Raw genomic sequence first — 17,477 nt, forward strand, 5'->3', positions numbered from 1 at the left:
TTTGATTGACTTCATGTTTTCCTCTGAGTGACACGTGACTTGATCATGTGTAGCTTCCCAGCAGATGAGATTTGAAGTTTTGTAGTTGAAAAGATCAAAAGTATGTATATCTCAAGCTCTTGCCACTGAGTGTGTGTGCTTGTGTATGTGTGCACTGCTGCAAACACTGCTAGCTGCTGATAGACCGTTACCGTGAAGACGAGCGGTCCACTGAGTGCTGTCACATCCTCTCTTGGTCACTCTCCTGTTGGACACAATCGTGAGTTTAAGAACAGGACCAACACAAAGAGAACGCAACAGAGGCAGCGACACGTTCCCTCCCCATTCTGAAGCACTGGGGTTCAGGCGAGCAGTCGCGAAGCAAATGACAGCTCCTGTACCGTGCTCTCCCTGCCTCCCCTCCCATGAACCAGTCTACCATCCAGTCCCCCATCAAGCTGGCTTGCTCTCCCTGCCTCCCCTCCCATGAACCAGTCTACCGTCCAGTCCCCCATCAAGCTGGCTCGCTCTCCCTGCCTCCCCTTCCATGAACCAGTCTACCATCCAGTCCCCCATCAAGCTGGCTCGCTCTCCCTGCCTCCCCTCCCATGAACCAGTCTACCATCCAGTCCCCCATCAAGCTGGCTTGCTCTCCCTGCCTCCCCTCCCATGAACCAGTCTACCATCCAGTCCCCCATCAAGCTGGCTTGCTCTCCCTGCCTCCCCTCCCATGAACCAGTCTACTATCCAGTCCCCCATCAAGCTGGCTTGCTCTCCCTGCCTTCCCTCCCATGAACCAGTCTACCATCCAGTCCCCCATCAAGCTGGCTTGCTTTCCCCGCCTCCCCTCTCATGAACCAGTCTACCATCCAGTCCCCCATCAAGCTGGCTTGCTCTCCCTGCCTCCCCTTCCAGAAGCTTCCTTCCTCAACTGTTATGACTCTCCAGCTGGTCCAGAACGCTGCTGCCCATGTGTTGACTAGAACTGGTAGAAGAGACCAGGTCTCTCCTGGACTGCTTCTCTGCATGGCTTCCTATCAAATTCAGAATACAATTCAAAATTCTCCTTCTAACATACAAAGTCCTCAACAGTCAGGCTCCTTCATCCCTGACAGAGCTCCTAGTCCCCTATGATCCAGCTAGAACCCTTCACTCCCAGGATGCAGGGTTCCTGCTGGTTCCTAGAGTTCTAACAGTAGAATGGAGCCAGAGCCTTCAGCTATCAGGCTCCACTCCTGTGGAACCGTCTCCCAGTTTCGGTCCAGGACCCAGACCCCCTCTCTAGGTTTAAGAGCAGACTTAAGACCTCCTTGTTGATCAGGCTTATAGTCAGGACTGCTTAGGCTGGCCCTTAGATCTGCTGCTCTAGGCTCAGCCTGCTGGGATCTCCCATGATGCACTGGGCTTCTCTCTCCTCCTCCTGTCCTCATACGTGTTACTAACTCCTCTTCTCTCCCCTCATCCCAGATCCTGGTGCTGCTGGAGGAGGCTCCAGACCTGAAGAGGTTCCAGCTGCCACCCATAGCTCCACCTGCTCACGTCCCCGTCTGTCCATCAGTCTCTTCCTTTTCTCTCTTTCTTTATCTCTGTCCCACTCTTTCCTTCTGCATAAATGTCTTCCTCCATTGTCTGTCTTTGTCTCTGCCCGCTCTCCTGCTCTCTTTCCCCCCAACTGGACAAAGCAGAAGGCCGTCCCCACTGATCCTGGGTCTGCTCGACGTTCCTGCCTGTTAAAAGGAAGGTTTTTATCGCCGCTGTTGCAGGATGTGCTTGCTGATGGAGAATTGTTGGGTGCAGAGTCATTGAAGGAGTGTGGTTCTAGACCTGCTCCAGCTGTAAGGTGTCATGACATAACTTTTGTTGTGATTTGGCGCTACACAAATAAAATTGACTTGACTTATTAACATCCTACATTCTGTGTTATAAAGTGTTTTCTTGTCTGTAACAACATCTCCTGTCCGTCTGTCCCTCCTGGGTGAGGGATCCCTCCTCCCCTCCTCACCCTGAGGTTTCTCAGATTTTTCCCTGTTAAAGGTTTTCTATGGAGTTTCTCCTCAGTCGATGTGAGGCTCTGAGGGCAGAGGATGTTGTTATGATGCCATGAAGCCTGGAGACAAACTGGTGGTGGAAACAGGCTACAAAGAAAACTGCCTTGCCTGTAAAATGATATGAAAGAGGGCGAAGAATTACAATGAGTAAAAATGGTGGCTGAAGCACAAATGACCATTACCACCAATCCAGTTGCGGATGAATGAGCATTCATGTCCGTCCACACATGCAGGACGTCTCTTTGGTGAAATGGAACTCAGTGTTTTCTCAAGGTTTTAATGAGGTGGCATTGAATCATAACCAGAAAAGTGGTTTATGAGAGTATTATGAAGTCATCAATGCCCACTGCTGCCTCGTCTCAGGTCCTTTCTGCATTAGCATGTTGTCCGTGTGTGTCTGTGTCCGCGACAGCTACGTTAGCTTCACCCTCCTGTTGGCGCTCCTGACCAAGACCCAGGCAGAAAGACAGGATGCTGTCACATATCTTTGACAATAAAGACTGCTTCTCCTTCACTGGAAGCCATGACGCATTGAAGCTGACCTCTGACCTTTTTATGAGTCTCACTCACCAATTTAACATTTCATCATATTTTACATCTCTGATACTTTAGTGTTACTGAGAGCTAACGACACAAATATGTCGTGAGTGGTGACAGCAGTGTGTGACTGATAAGAATCCAAGTGTTCAGTCCTTGTGACGTTTAAATTGTTGTTATTTTGTCCAAATTTTCAAAAGATATGTTGATGTTTTTTGGCCACAGCAGTTGTGACATCATGACAATGACAGTGATGACCAGTTGTTGCTCAGGTAACCTGACACTCTTCAGGCCAGTATCAGAAGAGGTCCATCCACTCTGTGAGACCTCTGTTACTCATCAGACAGTAAACCATCACATGACAGCTCAACATCTGGTGTCGGCTTCATGAAGAGGTTCCAATTAGCTCAGTGGGATTTCTGAACATGATCTGTAGCTGTCAGTAAAGTAGACATACATCTGTAACTCTGGAGCAGGTGAATTCCAAGCGTGTGTTAGAATTGTCAGTGGGTGTGGGTGGGGCTGCACCATGCAAACTGGGCTTGTTGAAACCTGTCTAGACAGTTGTGATGAGTGGGTTGATGTGTTTGCTTGTCGTTTTTGCCTCTTTGTAAGAGTGGAGGAGGAAGGGAAGCAAACAAAATGGTCGGCCACAGAGAGGCTTTTTAGTTTCCAGCTCTGGAAGCTGCAGGGAAAATACAACTGCTACCTCAGACCTGTGGCATCTCGTGAACATGTTTGCAGTGGAGAGGTCCGTGCAAGCACCACCCCACACAGAGGCCGGCTGCTCTAAAACCAGTTAAACATCAGAATCGCAGGAGGAAATACAACACAGTGGTTTTCAAAGGCATTTTAATTATGACTATGAATCATCACAGCATCACTGTGGTTGAGCATCTCCAGCATATTTGCTGTGCTCAGTCACGTCTGTGTTGGGTCAGGACGAGAGGAAAAGACCTGAACTATAAACTTAGTCACCACAAACTTTCCAATTGTGATTAAAAGTAATAAAATAAAAGTAATGACACCAAAGGGGTCTCCATCCGTTCAGGTCTTGGTCTCTCTGTGAAAGCCGTGGTAGGTGAAGGGCTCCAGCACGGGGCTGCAGCTCTTCTGGGCCAAGCAGGCCATCCTGTTGGACTCACAGCTGCCCTCACTGCCTGGGCCAAAGTACACCCCATCAGCAGAGTGGATGGACGGGTCCTCGTCAAAGTAGTTATGGGGTCGCAGTAGGACCCCGCCCCCGTTACCCACGGTTACCGTGTTGGGGATGTCCTCGGCATGAGGGATGTGGAGGAAGCCAGTGGTCACCCAGGCAACCAGGTCCTGAGGAAGAAGAAAATGTATCACACTTTGGATTTTGACTTGTGATCTAAAGCTGTGAAATGAGACCTGCTCACACCTCATTTTCAATGCTTTCATTGTCTTGAATGTATTTGCTGAAGTCAACAGCTGGATTCCAGATGTCCTGCTGGTTGTACAGACTGCCAGAGCTCTGCTCCGAATCCTTCTGCCTGGTGATGGCCACCTTATACCTAAGAGGGACACATAAAATCAGACTGTGTGGAGATTTCTCAGACACCCTGGTAGCCTGGCTACTCACCTGGCCCAGGACATGGCCCTCTCCTCGGCCTGGCTCTCTGGAAGAGGGTCCCCGGTGGAGCTGACGACCTGCAGCCTGTAGGAGCGCTGGTGGCCCCAGCGGTTGGTCTGGTTGCTGGCAATGTGGAGGTAGCGAGGAGTCTTGGTGCCGTAACGAAGAGCTGCTTCCTATGAAGATGAGTCAGAGAACTTCATACCAAGGCTGAAACACTTCCTCCTTGACTGGTGGATTCTTAATCAACGTCTGTGAAAAACTGAGCACATTTCTTTCCCACAGCATGTTGACGGGGCTGCACGGTGGTGCAGTGGTCAGCACTGTGGCCTCAAAGTAAGAGGATTCCGGGTTCGAGTCCCGGCTCGGGCACGGAATCTTTCTGTGTGGTGTCTGCATGTTCTCCCTGTTCCTGCGTGGGTTCTCTCCAGTACTCAAGCTTCCTCCCACAGTCCAAAGACATCAAGAGGGGACGAGGCTGATTGATACTCTAAATTGACCGTAGGTGTGACTGTGAGCGTGAATGGTTGTTCGTCTCTCTATGTTGGCCCTGTGATGGACTGGCGACCTGTCCAGGGTGAACCCCGCCTCTCACCCGTAGATGCTGGGATAGGCTGCAGCCCCCCATGACCTTGAGTCCGGCTCTGCTGGGTTTGCTGCTCTAACACTTGCTTTGTTCTGTGATCGTTGTTAATCTATGGAGAGAAGAAGGTTGTGACGGATGTGTCTAAAGTTTGACGAAGGAAAAAAGAATGGTATGCAATTTCACACAAGAGATTTTTCTTTTACTTCTGGGGGAATTTTGTTGATGAGGCTTTGTTTCATGAGAAATAAATTTTCTCTGACCAACTTTAAATCACACATTTCCCTTTGTGGACTGAAGCTCTGTTCAGTCTGCCTGCCCTCCTGCATGCAGCTGCGTGGTGATACATGGGACCCTGCACCTGCTCAGTCTGAAGTTGCTTCTCCACGATTCTGGGGATCGTGACGTAGCGTTCAGGCATCCAGGGAAGCGACGTGTTCACAAACTCCATGTCTTTGGTCTGGAACACGTTCTTCACTCCTGGCGAGGAATCACAACCAGATCTGTTTCATTTTCACTACATTTCCTGACAATCTGAGCAGCTGCAATGTCAAAAAAAAAAATCAAAGCTAGACTTACCTAAGACATCCACATCCACTTTAAAGTTGATAAAATGGGTGTGGATATTTCCTGTGACATTTTCTGCCACTTTGTGGCCAAAAGGAAAACTGTCCCTCAGCGTGAAAGAGGAGGCGATGTAGCCGGTGGCGTGGACTTTGGCCTCCACCGAGCCACTCTGATAGAAGATAAAATCCCACATGTAGTCATAGTTTCCGATGGTGGTGATGGTTCTGAACACTAAGGCACTGTTTGCAAGTCCTCCGTACGAGTAGATGTCATACTCAGCGGTGAGGTGCCTCCTGAGGGGTTGACCGATGTCGTGCTCAAAGATGCAAATTGAGTTTCTTTTTCGATGTGGAAGATCTGCATCCAGGAAATGGAAAGTGTCTATGTAGGTGGCTGAATAAGGGCAGTCGACCCCCCGCACCAGCTCAAAGGCAAACTGACCAATGCCCATACTACTGTCAAGGAACTTGGTGAGCATTATAGCGGGAGTGACGGATCCGTAGACTGACATGGCCTCTTGAACACTCAACTCATAGATGATCCTCTCACCTTTGAAGCGAATGTCAAAAGCTCTCATACCTGTAAGAACACTCAGGCCAAAAGAAAAGCTCCAGTCCAGGTAGACGACGTGGTTGTCCTTGACACTGAAGCGCTTGCCTTGCACATGAAGCTGCTGGGGCCCGATGCCCGTGGGCTTCTGTCGGGGTTTGAGGGATGCATAGTTCGGTACAGGGTTGAAGACCAGTTTTTGTACAGTACCTGCCTCATACTGCTCCTTCAGTTCCTTGATGCTGTCATAGTACTGACCATTATAAAATACTTTCATCACTTTCCAAGAGAGAAAATTGGTACTTTGGTGGTTGATATAGATTTCAAAGCCCACGGGATGGATGTAGTAGCCTTCCTCTTTCCGACAGATGGTTAGCCACGTCTGTCTGTCTCCTGACTTGAGGCCACTGGGCTGGCTCCTATAAAAAACTGGGTGCATAGATGCACTTATGCCAAAGCTTTCTTTCAGCAGAGTGCTGATTGGTTCCATCACATGCCGCAGAAACTCTGACATAAGAAAGGACTCACCAATGCTAATGGGACGTGCAGCATACTGGATCTCCATTTTATACCTTTCAAAGGTGACATCCCGGTGGTAGGTCGGACTGGGGAGAGGACCAATCACATATTCCTTTATGTTTTTCCGATGTCCATGAAAAACCACCACAGTGGCCTCTCGTGCAGGTTTTGGCCCACCAGCATCCAAATAGTCCAACACATCATGTTTCCTAGGCAAGGAGAGCTCAATCAGATACAGGTAGTCAGCAGAGGGAGGAAAGAACGGACTTCTGGAGATGTTCATCCCCGGGATGGAGGACATGTAGCGCTGCACCTCCCGAAACTCCTCCACCGAGAGGTCAGCAAAGACGCTGCTGCGTGGGTTGTGGCCTGCAGGACGGGCTGGGTTCACGTGCTGAGCTGGGCACTGTGGAGTGCACTGGGTGTTGATCCATATCAAGACACAGTTGCCTATCAAGGAAGCAACAGCAGTGAGAACCAGAAGGATTTTGAGGAGAGAGCAGAGAGCCTTAGCGGCCATTGCTCTGCAGAGCTGCAACAGGACTGGAGAGGAGATGGTGGTGGCTAAAGAAGGCTGAGAAGCGTGTTGAGGTCAGGGTGCTCACTGATAAGCTTTTACAACCAGAGCTCCATATATCTTAGTGACGGCTCAGAGAGATACCAGGCGGCTGTGGTTAATCTTTCACATGAAAAGAGAGAATACAACCATTGAGAAAGAAGCTCTTACACAAGAGCTTCTGGAGTCCAGGCATCACCATCATCATCATCACCATCATCATCATCATCACCATCACCATCATCATCATCATCATCATCATCATCATCACCACCATCATCACCATCATCATCACCACCATCATCATCATCATCATCACCATCATCATCATCATCATCACCACCATCATCATCATCATCATCATCATCATCATCATCATCATCATCATCATCAGTGTTTATTTACTCCTGGCATTGTTGTTTCTCAATGAAATCTCTTCATGCTGGGACCACAGAGTCTTCAGTTTTCCGTCTATTCCAGTGACATTAAGACATCAGAGGAGCAATGATCCAGTTTCTCTTCATCAAACACCAGCAGGGTGCCCTGAAGTGGGTTTCACCTCCTCTCTAGTAGCTCCTCTGCCTGGAGGCTCTTGGAGGAATGAGCTCCCACTCGCTGCTGGATTTCACTGTTGTCATCTAAAAGAGATTTTGGGCAAAGACAGAAATAATTAGTGAGGGTTAAACCACAATAGACGAGGATGATGAGGCAGTGATGCAGGCTTCTACAGAAGAACGCACGTGTCATGAACCAACTGTGAGGGAGAATCAACCCAAATCTAAATCAGCATCCTGGATAAAACTGCATCCATTTGTCTAAACCAGCTTCCCATACTGACATGAGCCGTGTTGCCTCTGTCACCAGTCCTACTGTCTCACACCTATCTGAGCGACAGGGGATGTAATGGGAAGCCTTCAGATGTGGCCAGCAGAGAGCGCTACAGATTCAGGTGTCCGGCGCAGAGGCACCAAACTCAAATATCCCCTGAGTAGAGGAAGACGAGGTGGAGAAAATAACTAAAAGTAGTATGTGGAGCTCTGAAGGCTCCGGGGCACAAACAGAGAGAAGTGGGAGGCGCCACGTGTCCCGCGGTGAAACCAGAGAGAGCGGTGGACATCATGTTTCTGGTTGTCTGTCAATATTGACAGATGAACATGTTCAAATCTCCCAAAAACATTTTAACTTACATCGTATCCTTCCAAGTCACTATTCTTTAATTACCATTCAAAAGTCTGCTGGACAGCGACTGCGTTGCAGCACATTTGTGCAGGAAATCCTGCCAAGAACCACCTGCGTGTGTGTGAATGTGTTTTTAATTATTTAGCCACAGGTTTCAACAGACACAACCAGTAATACATCTCCTTGAGAGATTTCATTTGCAGTAGTACTACGTGTGCATTCAGCTGCCAGCGGTTTGGTTCATCCTTCCATCCGCTGCTGTCTTCTCTCTTGTAACTTGCTTCAGATGAAGCTTCTGTGCTCTCCTGGTCTCAGTTCCCGCCCCCCAGCTGGCTCCCACCAACCGTCACTGCTGTCAAACATTGAGAGAGATGTGATTAAAGTGACAGTGATTGATGCTTTAGCACCACCTCTGAGGAGAGATCAGTGCTGTACATCAACTTTTACTGTCTCAGCACAACAAAACAATTCAACTTTTTTACCAGAAATATTCTGACTCCTGACCGTAGTGACGCCAGCTCAGCAGATGTCACAGGAAGCTCAACAGTTGACCAGGAGGAGGAGGTGGGGATGGGAGCCCAACCCTGATGGGGGAGGGCCCTGACTGGTCCGAGGACAGTGAACAGTGCAGGGGAGACTGAGGTGAGAGTCTGAGAGCCTGCACTCCCTGGCCGGAGGCGTCCTCTACATTTGCTGGTCGGTAGTTATGACTTCATGACAGACGCAGGTCACATCAGGGGTTTCAAATATCAACATGAAACCACCATTCGATAAATTCCTCCAAAAAACAACAGGGATGAATGTTTTTAAAAAGCTGTTTATGTTTTTGTTTGCATTCATTCCCCAAAAATCATTTGTTTATGGTTTAAAAGTGGAGGAATTATGGGACTTAAACCCTGAGGGGACAACACAAGAGCACAGAACACAGAAAGATCAAAGCCAAAGAGGCTGTTGCCTGTAAGCTCACAGTTTGATAGAGAAATGACATTTTTGGTGTTTTCAACTTGAAGAGGTGTTGAAGTCTGAACACCACAGACAAACAGGGAGTCTATAGGTCAGATGTCAGATGTTAAGTCAATATTTGGGCGGGGCCGGTTTCATCTGGGAGGGCTGAAGACACGCGTGACCAACATACTGTAACAGGTTGCTTACAAATCACATCTGACTCAGGTCAAACGTTTAGCTCACGGAGAACAACAGGAGAGTGAGAGATTCATTTCATGTAAGGAAGAAAGAATCTCGTTAATTCAGCTGCAATGATGCAAGTCCTAAAATATAGATGTTTTTGTTCCTTATTTACCATAAATACAGCTGTTTTTATGTTGTATGACGTTATTCCTCTCCCAGCAGCTGTAGAGTGGAGCGATGAGGCCAGACTGAGCCTGGCTGGACGGTGCTGCCCAGGTGATGAACTAGAAATCCCCAGCGTAACTTCCTGCCTCCATGAGTGTCGACTCTGTAATTTGACACTGTGTGTCTGACTGTTGTCTGTTTCATGGATTCATGAGTAGGTGAACTTAAATACTTGTGTCGTAAGTAGTAGGCTTTAGGAATCCAGCAGTGTGTGTGTGTGTGTGTGTGTGTGTGTGTGTGTGTGTGCGCGCGCGCGTGCGTGCGTGTGTCCAGTCCAGAGGCCAACAAATAAACAAGGAGAAACACAATCTTATCAAACCCGTCTGAAGGGAAAATCTGTAAATTGATGAAATTGCATCATTTCCAGAGATTGTAAACTTGTAAATACTTCAAGATGTCGATATGTATTTTCATAGCACAGGTGACTCTTACTTTGAAAACGCCTTTGACAACAGTAAACTGCCAGAGAAATTCAGTTAAATTCCATCTGCTGAGTGTCTTCTGGTCCTTTCAACTTTACGTTTGCAGTACACAGTGTAGCCACATGAGGGAGCTGTTGGGTTTCCGTTGGACTGCAGCACTGGAAACACTGCAGACGCGTCTGACAGAGCACAGCTGACGTGACGTCACCGACAACCTAATGACGTCTGTAAATGATTTATGAATGAGAAACAACACACAAGCTCATTATCTGGCTGAAGTAAAGGGAGAAATACAAAGATTCCACTTCATCCACTTCATCCACATAAAAGTAAAGATAGATTTGAAGTACAGTGTACCTGGTGACCTGTCCAGGGGGAAGGCTGCTGGGATAGGCTCCACCCCACCACCCTGAACAGGAGAAGAGGGAGAAGAAGGAGGGATGATGGATGGGTGGAGGGATGATGGATGGATGATGGATGGATTGATGGATGGATGGATGATGAATGGATTGATGGATGGATGACGGATGATTGATGGATGATGGATGATGGATGGATGATGGATGATGGATGGATGGATGGATGACGGATAATGGATGGATGATGGATGATGGATGGATGGATGATGGATGGATGATGGATGGATGACGGATGATGGATGGATGGATGATGGATGGATGATGGATGGATGACGGATGATGGATGGATGGATGATGGATGGATGGATGATGGATGGATGATGGATGATGGATGGATGGATGGATGACGGATAATGGATGGATGATGGATGATGGATGATGGATGGATGGTGGATGGATGGATGGATGGATGATGGATGACGGATGATGGATGGATGATGGATGGATGGATGATGGATGGATGATGGATGGATGGATGATGGATGACGGATGATGGATGGATGATGGATGACGGATGATGGATGGATGGATGGATGGATGATGGATGACGGATGATGGATGGATGATGGATGGATGGATGGATGGATGATGGATGACGGATGATGGATGGATGATGGATGGATGGATGGATGGATGATGGATGGATGATGGATGGATGATGGATGGATGGATGGATGGATGATGGATGGATGGATGGATGATGGATGACGGATGATGGATGGATGATGGATGGATGGATGATGGATGATGGATGGATGATGGATGACGGATGATGGATGGATGATGGATGGATGGATGGATGGATGATGGATGATGGATGGATGATGGATGGATGACGGATGATGGATGGATGATGGATGGATGATGGATGGATGATGGATGATGGATGGATGATGGGTGGATGGATGGATTTGATACCTGTGTACTCCAGATGCGAGGGAGCATTGAATCGTCTAATCTTTGACCTCTGAAGGTTACGTTAGAGATGTTTGTGTTCCTGTTGTGCTGCTTAGATTGTGACCTCATGCAGTTGTCAGGCTTTACATTTCAGTGTACATCATCTTCACCACGATGACATCATCATCATCATCATCATCATCATCATCATCATCATCATCACCACCATGACATGTCATCATCAAGTCAGGTCAGTTTTATTCGTGTGTCACCAAACCGCAACCAAAGTGCTGTCCTGACTCTGTCCAAGTAGAGCAGGTCCAGCACCTCCCTCCTTCAATGAACCTCCACCCAACAATTCTCCATCAGCAAGCACATCCTGCAACAGCAGCCACCAGAACCTTCCTTTACCAGCAGGAAGATGGAGCAGATCCAGGATCAGTGGGGACGGAGAGAGAGCAGGAGAGCAGGACAGAGACAAAGACAGAGAATGGAGGAAGACAGAGAGACAGAAGGAGAGAGAGGGACAGAGATAAAGAGAGAGAGAAAGGAGGAGAGACTGATGGACAGAGACAAAGACAGAATGGAGGAAGACAGAGAGACAGAAGGAAAGAGAGGGACAGAGATACAGAGAGAGAGAAAGGAGGAGAGACTGATGGACAGAGACAAAGACAGAGAATGGAGGAGGACAGAGAGACAGAAGGAAAGAGAGGTACAGAGATAAAGAGAGAGAGACAGGAGGAGAGACTGATGGACAGACGAGGACGTGAGCAGGTGGAGCTACAGGTGGCAGCTGGAGCCTCTTCAGGTCTACAGCCTCCTCCAGCAGCACCAGGATCTGGGATGAGGGGAAAAGAACAGGAGTGAGTAAGACCTATGAGGACAGGAGCAGGAGAGAGAAGCTCAGTGCATCATGGGAGATCCCAGCAGTCTGAGCCTGTAGCAGCAGATCTAAGGGCCAGCCTAAGCTGTCCTGACTATAAGCCTGATCAACAAGGAGGTCTTAAGTCTGCTCTTAAACCTAGAGAGGGGGTCTGGGTCCTGGACTGAAACTGGGAGACGGTTCCACAGGAGGGGAGCCTAATAGCTGAAGGCTCTGGCTCCCGTTCTACTGTTAGAACTCTAGGAACCAGCAGGAACCCATCCTGGGAGCGAAGGGTTCTAGCTGGATCATAGGGGACTAGGAGCTCTGTCAGGGATGAAGGAGCCTGACTGTTGAGGACTTTGATGGTAGAAGAAGAATTTTGAATTCTGTTCTGAATCTGACAGGGAGCCATGCAGAGAAGCAGTCCAGGAGAGACCTGGTCTCTTCTACTAGTTCTAGTCAACACGCGGCAGCAGCGTTCTGGACCAGCTGGAGAGTCTTTAGGGACTTATTAGTCCAGCCTGGTAGGAGGGAGGTGCAGTAATCCAGCCTGGAAGTGACAGAAGCAGGGACTAGTTTTTCTGCATCTTCTTGAGCCAGGATGTGTCTGATCTTAGCAATGTTACGTAGATGGAAGAAGGCGTCCTGGAGATTTGTTGAATGTGGGAGTTGAAGGATCCTGGTCAAAGAGAACTCCTAGGTTCCTTACGGTGGTGCTGGGGGCCAGGGTGGTGCCATCCAGGGTACCTGTCTCATCAGATCAGGTGGTCCTCAGGTGTTTGGGCCCAGCACAAGAACTTCAGTTTATCAGAGTCTAATAAAGGAAATGATGGTCCTCCATGTTTTCTGTCCTTCAGACAGGCCTCCAGTTTAGTCAGCTGGTTTGTTCCATGTGGATCATTGATGAGTTAAGCTGAGTGTCGTCTGCATTGCAATGAACATTCATGGAGTGTTTCCTGATCATGTGACCTAGAGGAAGCAGGTACAGGGTGAAGAGGACTGGTCCAAGCACAGACCCTTGTGGAACACCAGAACTGACTGTAGTGGTCTCAGAGGAACCATCATTAACTGGTACCGACTGAGATGACCTAGTAAATATGACCTGAACCAGTTTAGTGTGGTTCCTTCAATACCAGTGACAGGTTCCAGTCTGTGTAGAAGGATACGGTGGTCAATGGTATCAAAGCTGCACTGAGATCTAATCAGACCAGCACAGAGACCAGTCCCTCATCTGGTACCAGTAGGAGGTCACTGGTACCTTTGACTAGTTCTGTTTGTGTGCTAGGATGAACCTGGAACCTGACTGAATCCTCCAATCAGCTGTTGCTGTGGAGAAGTCACACAGCTGTTTAGCAACTGCTTTCTCCAGAACCTTGGAGAGAAAAGGAAGATGTGAGGTTGATCTGTAGTTGGTAGAACTTCTGGATCCAGGCTTGTTTTTGGAGGAGGATTTAATTCCTGCTACTTTAAAGGACTGTGGGATGGAACCAGATACCAGCGCCACATTGATCATATCTAAGAGGGAGGGGCTAACGAGGGTAGAGAGTCTTTGAGCAGCTTAGTTGGGATGGGGTCTTGGAGACAGGTGGAGGTTTAGAGGAGGACATTATTGAACTGAGCTCATGAAGGCTGATGGGAGAAAAACTGTCAAAATGTACGTCTGGTCCTCCAGCTGCCTCTAAGGTTCTGGGTTCTAGGGGCCATGTTTTCAGCTGATGGCAGGAGGAGAAGAAGTTTCTCTCTAATCAGGAGAATTTTGTCATTAAAGAAGTCCATGAACTCTTTGCTGCTCAGGGAAACAGGACTCCTTGGTTCAGTAGAGCTGTGGCTCTCTATCAGTCTGGCTCCAGGACTGAAGAGGAACCTGGGTTGTTCTTGTGTTCCTCTATTAGTGCTGAGTAGTCTGCTGCTCTCGCTATACGAAGGGCTTTCTTCTAGGTTCCAAGGCCATCTTGCCAGATGATGTGAGACTCCTCCAGTTTGGAGCAGCGCCATCTTCTCTCTAACTTCTGGGTTTTTTGTTGAAGCTGTCTGGTTTCTGAATTGTACCATCATCATCATCACCATCATCATCACCACCATCATCATCATCATCATCATCATCATCATCATCACCATCATCATCACCACCATCATCATCATCACCATCATCATCATCATCATCATCATCATCATCATCATCACCATCATCATCATCACCACCATCATCATCATCACCATCATCATCATCATCATCATCGCCATCATCATCATCATCACCATCATCATCATGACCACTACCTTCATCAGGTTCTACTGTGGTTCTATTGGTTCTATGCAGTGTTTCTCTTCAATCTACTCAGCAATGTGTTCAGATGAGTTTTTTGGTGCTCATAATAATGTTGTTTCTCTTTTTTTTTTACAGACACACACATGTACACACACAGACATGTACACACATGCACACACACACAGAGACACACACACAGACACGTACACACATGCACACACACAGAGACACACACACAGACACACACACATGCACACGCACAAACACACACACACACACGCATATATACACAGACACACACACACACACACACACACACACACACACACACAGAAATGAGAGAAAAAGCTCAGGCTCCTTCTTCCACTGTAACAGGTGGCGGTGGCCCAGCAACGGACGCCATGATGCTATCAGACTGCCACTGGGATTCCAGAATGAACGAGAAATGTCTGGTGGTCAAAGTTCAAAGGCCCCTGTGCTCGTTTCGACACATTCTGTCTACTTTCATGTGGAGGAAGCGAGAAACACCTGTTGTGGTGTCATGTGACAGAGTATAACAGATCAGATGAACCGCGGTCTGTCTCATGGCGTTCGCTCTCCCTCAGCTCTCTCACCTTTTCTCCTTTAATGGCCTCTGCAGCAGTGAGTCATGATGTCACAGCCTCGTTGCTGCTCTCCTTCCTTACACAAACAACGCCGTTCGTCCTGAACCACACTGCTGTGAGGAATGTGGTGACATCATCGCCGTGTGTCTCTTGTACACAACACTCTGTCTGTAAACTATAAATATCTGAGTACTGATGGCTGTGTGTGTGACGGCAAAGTGTGAGGCAGATAAACACCCTCCTCTGTCGTTGAGGGGAGGCTGGCAGCGCCATCAAGGCCAGTCACAAGGAGACAGAACACTGGAAGAACTCATATTCTGGTCCGAGAATCATTCAGGTCACGATGTCGTCTGAAAGTGACCTGGATGCAAGGATCGGTCATGATGTCATCATTGTCGTGTGCAGTACTTTCCCTCAGGCTGCAGTACTTCCCTGTAAACAAGATAGAGTTTCAGTCATGAGCCATCAGAGGAACGCAGCGGCCCAACATCAGGTTACAAATGTGGGGGTTCCCTCTGGCGCTACTGTACAGGCTATGACGCATGTGGCGGACGTCTCTGCCTCCCACCTCCACCTCTGACACCTCCGTGCGTCCAAAAGGCAGTGAGCCCAGTTGGCCGGAGGGCAGAGGCTCTCCAGGCTGGCTGTCATGGAGGGTTTGCTGGCCCAGCATGCATTGTGGGAGCAAACAAAACGTCCTTAAATAAATGATCACGTGATTATCAGCATAGGGGGAAATTCATCCCAGAGCCGGATCCTCACTGAACTACTGAACCAGTGTCAATCAGACTGCCACTACTCAACATGAGGAGCGAGTCTTCAGTGGTGACTTGAGGGCTTTGTAGTCCCACGGGAAGTCAGCATGTCAGGGATGGGCCAATGAAGGAATTACACCACGGTCACATGACTTCAATATCAGTCCATCACTTGACAATCCAGATCCTGGACAAGGAGATTCCCATCAGGCTACTCTCTTTATTCACAATGCTCCTGATGATTCAGGCTCACAAGGAGCTTCACTCGTTTTCTGCTCTCTGCGTGATGATGTTCACGTTCTTCTTTAGCCGCCGAGCAACCGCCTCCTCTAAGACACGTTCAGGCTTAGAAAGTCAGTGTGTTGCCTACAAAGAGTTTTCTTATTATTCACAGAAACTTTTGAAATGAGACGAGCAAACGTTCTAAAGTGCCACTTCAGTCCAGATTTTAGGACTCGTTGCAGCAGCTCTAGCGCCTCCTCCTGGTTCAGACTGTTATCGTCGGTCTATGATGAGGTTAGCAATGACAGACTTCTGATTACAGCGTGAATGAGGTGAAACATTCTCACGCTGTTATGAGCCGGGCCAGACAGACTTCACATCCCAATGAAATGTAGGTGCCCACCTGCTGCATGGTCCTCACCTGTGATTGGACTGTTTGACCTTTGACCCTCCTGGTGACACGAGAGTCACACAAACTCTCCAGATAATGAAGCAAGTGTTGATGTGACTTACATGAGCTGTTGTTCTTCCGTCAGTGGTGTGTGTGTGTGTGTCTGTGTGTGTGTGTTCTATTTTAGTACGAAAGCCAAGCGACTGAATTAGTAATTCAAGTCTGTGTGTAGCACGACGTGGCCCAGATAACACATCACAAGCCTGGAATGAGGAGAAGACTTGTCATAAATGAAAGCTCAATTTTGACAGCTCCCAAAGTGTGGTTAAAGAAGAAATAGAAAACAGAAGTAATAGGGGTTATTGAAGGTTCAGCGTCAATGACAACTGCCTTTCGTCTTGCAGGCGGTTTGTTTATCCTGCAGATAGAGAAAAGACTCAATACTAATACGTTAAACATTCCAAAACTTGTAGAAATTAATGATTTTATACGTAACCCTTATTAAAAAAGCGTTAGCGATTTAGTTGTTGCTCCGATTCAAATATCACCGTTCAGACTTCTCTCATACATTCTGATGTGATTGGATTGCATGCACTGATGTGGACAAACGAGCCCCCGCACTTGTTTACAAAGGTCATTTGTATCGGCCAGTCACAGCACCGATCTCTGGCTGTATTCACCTCATCGTTACTCTTCCATTCCCCCCAAGGCACCAGTCGTGTCCTGTTTGTGACTTTGACTGTGCGGAAGTCACTCTGAATTATTACAAGTGATTCTTCTTTTAATTAAAGTGTTTTGTTTTTGTTTTGTTTTTTCTTTTTTAGACATCACATCCACTAACTGAGTTTACAAGTTGACTAAACATGAGCTGGAAATGAATCCACTGGTTTCCTGTTATTCTGCCACGGAAACTTAATTTCTTGATGGTCCTTGAGACTCTAAGTTCAGATGTAGCAGTTTGTTGGCACATTTCGTGGCTGCAGGCGAAATCGCCATGTGGTGGGTGGAGTGATGAAGAGGAGGTGCTGTTTTTACAGACAGGACAGTTCAGTACTATTTTAGTACTCCGTTATCATGATGCTGCATTTGTGGTTCTAGCATCTCAGACTACCTCATATGAAAAACTGCAACTTTTTAAGTGGTTTTGTGTAGATACAAAAACAAGTCT

The 17,477-nt window shown here is 47.8% G+C and overlaps 1 protein-coding gene across 1 annotated transcript; it reads right to left on the reverse strand.

Moving 5' to 3' along the window:
• Positions 1-3,611: 3,611 nt before the first annotated feature.
• On the reverse strand, positions 3,612-6,896 carry LOC147245625 (primary amine oxidase, liver isozyme-like). The gene is made up of 5 exons (XM_086185270.1): positions 5,321-6,896; positions 5,103-5,221; positions 4,168-4,334; positions 3,967-4,099; positions 3,612-3,890 (listed from the first exon to the last, which is right to left on the reverse strand). The coding sequence occupies exons 1-5, from the start codon at positions 6,894-6,896 to the stop codon at positions 3,612-3,614; spliced, it is 2,274 nt and encodes a 757-aa protein (XP_086041396.1).
• Between the last annotated feature and the right edge of the window lie 10,581 nt (positions 6,897-17,477).

This window comes from Aulostomus chinensis, chromosome 18 (assembly GCF_037954235.1).
Source record: "Aulostomus chinensis isolate RoL2024-O1b breed Wild chromosome 18, RoL_Achi_v1.0, whole genome shotgun sequence".
NCBI classification, from domain to species: domain Eukaryota; kingdom Metazoa; phylum Chordata; class Actinopteri; order Syngnathiformes; family Aulostomidae; genus Aulostomus; species Aulostomus chinensis.

Coding starts and splice junctions, on each gene's coding strand:
- LOC147245625 (XM_086185270.1), bottom strand. CDS start 6,896: ATGGCCGCTAAGGCTCTCTGCTCTCTCCTCAAAATCCTTCTGGTTCTC. Junction 5,222..5,320: donor AGTGGATGTGGATGTCTTAG/GTAAGTCTAGCT, acceptor ATTCCTCGCCAG/GAGTGAAGAACGTGTTCCAG. Junction 4,335..5,102: donor AGCAACTTCAGACTGAGCAG/GTGCAGGGTCCC, acceptor TCATCTTCATAG/GAAGCAGCTCTTCGTTACGG.